General features: G+C 38.0%; 1 protein-coding gene across 1 annotated transcript; it reads right to left on the bottom strand.

Annotated features, from left to right (window-relative positions):
• Positions 1 to 250: 250 nt before the first annotated feature.
• On the bottom strand, positions 251 to 2521 carry LOC129213312 (parvalbumin beta-like). The gene is given in 5 exon segments (XM_054843105.1): positions 251 to 276; positions 772 to 881; positions 1679 to 1776; positions 1778 to 1812; positions 2461 to 2521. Coding segments are annotated over 5 exon segments (330 nt in total).
• Between the last annotated feature and the right edge of the window lie 2378 nt (positions 2522 to 4899).

Below are 4899 nucleotides of genomic sequence, written 5' to 3'. Positions count from 1 at the left end.
CAAAATTCAGATGAACAGAGTGGATTCCCATTCAGTCTCCCAGTGGTATAAAGCCCTTCTGCTTAAAACATTGAGGAACATGGTTTAAGTTGTGCTTGCACTACTTCAAATGTTTTCCAGCAATATGAAATCACTTGCCAGCAATTGTTCATGACCTTCCAGGGTACAAAATATGTAAATTAATAGTTAGGCTTGCAATAAGAAAGATTGTTTATGGCACAGATATCTTGGTCTTTATCTTGACTGCTTGTTAAGATTTGCCCAGAGCTTGAAACTCTGAAAAATAAATAAAAGAATAGTAAAATGGGACCACATTTTGTAATCGCACAGTCAAAATAGTACTTTCTTAATTTTTAGAGTTAAAATGGGGACTAATGATACTTCCTCTGATAATCATTCCTTAAAGGTAGCACATCGTACACTCATAATAATAGAGACTTAAGACAAAGGAGGCGTTGCATTTAAGTGTCGCATTGTGCCATAGTTCAATAGTAAAAAGCAGTGAAATTATATACTGAAATAAAAATATCAGTTTAGGTTCCAGTCCTGAAAAAAATCTCTATAGATAGAAAAAGGGACTGACCACCTGTAGCCAAGGGCAGAATATAGACCGGCTCCTGTATTAGATGCTGTCTACAATACACAGCAGATCTGAGCACCTCGGAATCAGATCCGTAACATCCAATGTATGGAGCAGGGCAGCTGCCTAGAACTAGCCATTAGGAAGTCTCAAAGGCAGATATTACTCCATTTAATAAAAGGCAGTCTTACCATCCATTCCAGTTTTACCATCTCCATCACTATCATCTCCTGCCAGGAATGCCTTGGTGTCAGCATCCGTCAAAGCTCTGGCACTGGCTGAGAAATTCTGGAGGAAAAGTCTGCTAAAGGTGAGAGGACAAGTAAGTGAGACATACTCAGTACTGAAAGCATTTAGAGTTTGTTATTGGTAATAGCTGTAAAATTCCAAGCCTGATTCAATTCTTGAGATTATTTCAAATACTCTTTGTAAATAAATTTGAATTCAATGCCAAAACTTCCTCTAACTTCAGTGAGAATAAGGGTGAGAAAGTAAGAGGATGTTGCATCACAACATGTAAAAATCCTTGATGACATTTTGGTTTCATTGGATTAAAAAGGCAGAATAAAAACTAACTCTGTAGTGGCAGGATTCATCTTCCTTCCTTCTTTTCTCCTAAGATGTAGACTCTTAAGAGTGGCAAGAATTTTTCTAACCTCACTTTTTAACTTCAAAGTCAGATGAATATGATCTGGAAGATAGAATTCATGTGACAGAAAGAAAGATGAGAGAAAAATAGCCCTTTGAACTCAGTTTAGTAAAAAAATCTTGCAATAATAAAAAGCAAACTCTAGCAGAACTGCTATTTTTGTCTTCACAGGCTGTCAGTTATCCCTACATGAAACAAGTCTTTTGAGTGCTATCAGAGTGTTTTCTCATTGTGATCCAGCCCTTCCTTCATTGTCTGTCTTGCAGCTCCTTCAGCACAAGCACGCGTGCGCGCGCACACACACGTGTGCCCACGTGCGCACACACACGCACACATAATTGTCTCTCATCCAAAGAGACAGGCGGAAAGGGAATATTTCTGATCTTATCCTGCATTTTTTAGACAATAAAACACAAGCCTATTGGTAACTCATTTTTTAATTTACTTACTTCAGTTGATCTTCCTCAGTAAAGCCACTCTTGTCCTGGTCAAGAATTCTGAAGACTTTGGTGAGCTGCTCTTTGAACTTGGAGTTGAGACCCACTTTGACAAAAAAAAATTCTGTAATCGAATGAATCAGCAGCTGAAATAAGCAGGAAGAGATGAAGAAAAGTAGTTGAAGATCTGGAATAATAAAAAAAAATTAGTTTTTTGGTCAAAAAGCAGCAAGCTGGTCTGCAGTACAGTGAAGGGCATTACAAATCCCAATCAAGAGTCTTTGATTTTCCTGAGTTTATTTCAGATTAATGGGATTTTTCCATCAATGGAAGATAAATATTGACCACGGTCTTCCTCATGCAAGAACATACATTTGTAAACAGGCACTTCACTCAAACGTAAATTCACAGAACTTGATGATAAATATTGTGCTTGTGTTGTATTCTCTGAAAAAAACCAGGATTTCAGCCTCTGGATTTTTTCATACTTAAAATTGCTAAAATGCACAAGTGATGGTGGATGCCTGTACCTTGGCTGGCAAAGATTAACACTTGCATCTGTTCCATTACCTTGCCTCCGTTTTCTCTTTTTGATGAAACAATTGAAGCTGTAATTAGCAAGCAAACATAACAAGAACATCTTACCATGTACCCTGGAGAGGAAATCAACGTTATAGTGTCTAGTTCATACTTTCAGCCTTTTCTATTTCCATTGGAATTGGGACGTTGGTGTAGTGAAGACAAAGGAATTTGATAGATAAACTGGAAAGCCAAATTTAAAACATAAATGTTACCTTGACAGCTCTGTAGGCCAGCAGCAATTTCAGCTTTTGTCAGGATACCAGAAAGAGCCATGTCAAAGCTACTGTACAATGAAAAATAATATTGGGTACAGTTCATATTGATCTTGCTCTCTCAGTCTTTGATTCTGCCTGTCCTGGTTTTGGCTGGGATAGAGTTAATATTCTTCCTAGTAGCGGATATAGTGCTGTGTTTTGGATTTAGGATGAGAATAATGTTGAAAACACACTGATATTTTGGTTATTGCTGGGCAATGTTTACACCAAGTCAGGGACTTTTCGGCTTCTCACATTGCCCTGCCAACAAGGAAGCTGGGAGTGCACAAGAAGCTGGGAGGGGACACAGCTCGGACAGCTGACCCCAACTGCCCAAAGGGATATTCCATACCATAGGATGTCATGATCAGTATATAGCATGGGAGAAGCTGACCAGGGGGTGTGAACTAGCTGGGCATTGGTCAGCAAGTGGGGAGCAATTGCGCTGTTCATCACTTGTTTGGTATATTCCTTTATAATTGTTGTTGTTATTATTATCATCATATTCCTTTTCTGTCCTATTAAACTGCTGTTATCTCAACCCAGGAGTTTTACCTTTTTTTCCCAGTTCTCTTCCCCCATCCCACCAGAGGGGCAGTGAGCGAAGGGCTGCGTGGTGGTTTTAGCTGCCGGTGGGGTTAAACCACAGCACTGCCCCATGAGGACAGCCAGGTTTGATTAGTGGGGCAGTTCCAACCTAGGTCCCAGGGCAAACCAGGGGAGCTGCCTTGCAGCAGCTGGCTGTTCCATCCTTTAGTTCAGATACATGTAGTGCATCTGGCTTGCTGTTATCTCCAGTTAAGTCTTCAGCTGCACAAGCTGAGGACAAAATCAAACATATTTATAGAACTGCATGGCATTTGGGGATCTGTGGTTATTTCCATGCATTTTTTGTATGGATTATTGTGATGTCTTCAAAACCTCCAGAGGAAAGATTGAACTCATCTTGCCACTTAGTTTTCCCCAAGCCAAGAACAGAAAAAACTGTAAAGTAAAAGATCTGCAGAGTCCTCTTGACTTAATTCTTTTTCAAATGACAGAGATAATGACTTATATAGACCTTAGTTAAGTCCTCTTGACCTTTTACAGAAGTCCTAGAGCCATGTGATGGCTCAGATGCCCCAGGGGATAAGTTACTGTGGCTGACAAGTCCTGCTAGCTAATCAGATTGATATTTATATCCCAAAGGAATGTGCATGGTGTTTTAGACAATATATAAGGTTTAGTGCCATATGAAGTAAATCCTCTCAGCTTGTGCCTATTTTTAGTGTAGTGAATGATTTTTGATCTGTGAATGGAAAATATATATTTTTTATTGCTTAATGATAGCAACAAATTAACATCTTCATGGTAGACTTTGACTTTTAACGGCCTGATTCTGATAGGAATTACCCATGAAACATTACTCCTGCAATTGCCCTAATAGTCTTCAAATAATACTAATATTGATTCGTTTGTAATAGATATATCTGACATACAAGTAGAGTCCCACAGATAAAACTTTTAATTTTAAATCAGTGCAAAGTGTTTTTAATAAGCTGATATATAAGCTTTGGTTACCCAATTACTGAAATATGTACTTTAGACTATAAAAGTTCAATATTGAAGACATCTGCTCAGTATTAATTCATTGCATGTTGCACATTTTAAATCATCATAATAAATGCATCTGTTTATAGAATGAGGGTTGTCAGTTCAGCAGCACACAGGACTATGCATCAATTAATGGTAAGGAGTGAAACTGAGCAGTGAAATCTGTGATATTTGGTTCTTTCTTTCTGTACTGAAAAAATAAACTTCTGTCAGGATTCATACAGTAGCTAAGCTCAAGCTGCAGCTTTTCTCTTACCACTTATTACTAGGATCCTACACTTGGTTATCTCATGAAATCTGCTGGAACTTAATGACTTCGAGAATGGCTGAAATTGGCCAATGGTGTAAAAAGCCAATGGGAGAACATTTCACACCCACACATACATAAACGTGCATGTATTATCATTGTAGATTTAAATAATATTTGAGTAATGCCATTACATTTAAAGTAAAGCCTAACACTTGGTCAATATAACATAAAGCTGCTGTCTTTTCTTTCAAAAATTATATACGGACAAAAAATACAGACAAAACCTCACCTTGCGCATCTTAAGTTTCCCTTGATCATTTCTTCAAGAGAAGAATGCTTAGGAGAAGCACTAACTATATTATTCTAAACCCATGCTCTGTTGTAAATTGAACGTTGTGAAAGCAAGGTTTTCTGGACTATGTAAGATCAACTGAGCAAGTTACTTTTAAAGGCATTTTATCCTGAACTGGTGGATATATAAACTAGATTATCCAGCCTTTGCATTTCGGAATCTAGCTTTGCTTTTGTTTCACATTCCTAGGAAATAATTGAGA

This window comes from Grus americana, chromosome 15 (assembly GCF_028858705.1).
Source record: "Grus americana isolate bGruAme1 chromosome 15, bGruAme1.mat, whole genome shotgun sequence".
Taxonomy (NCBI): Eukaryota; Metazoa; Chordata; class Aves; order Gruiformes; family Gruidae; genus Grus; species Grus americana.
This window is presented reverse-complemented; position numbering and strand designations above follow the sequence as displayed.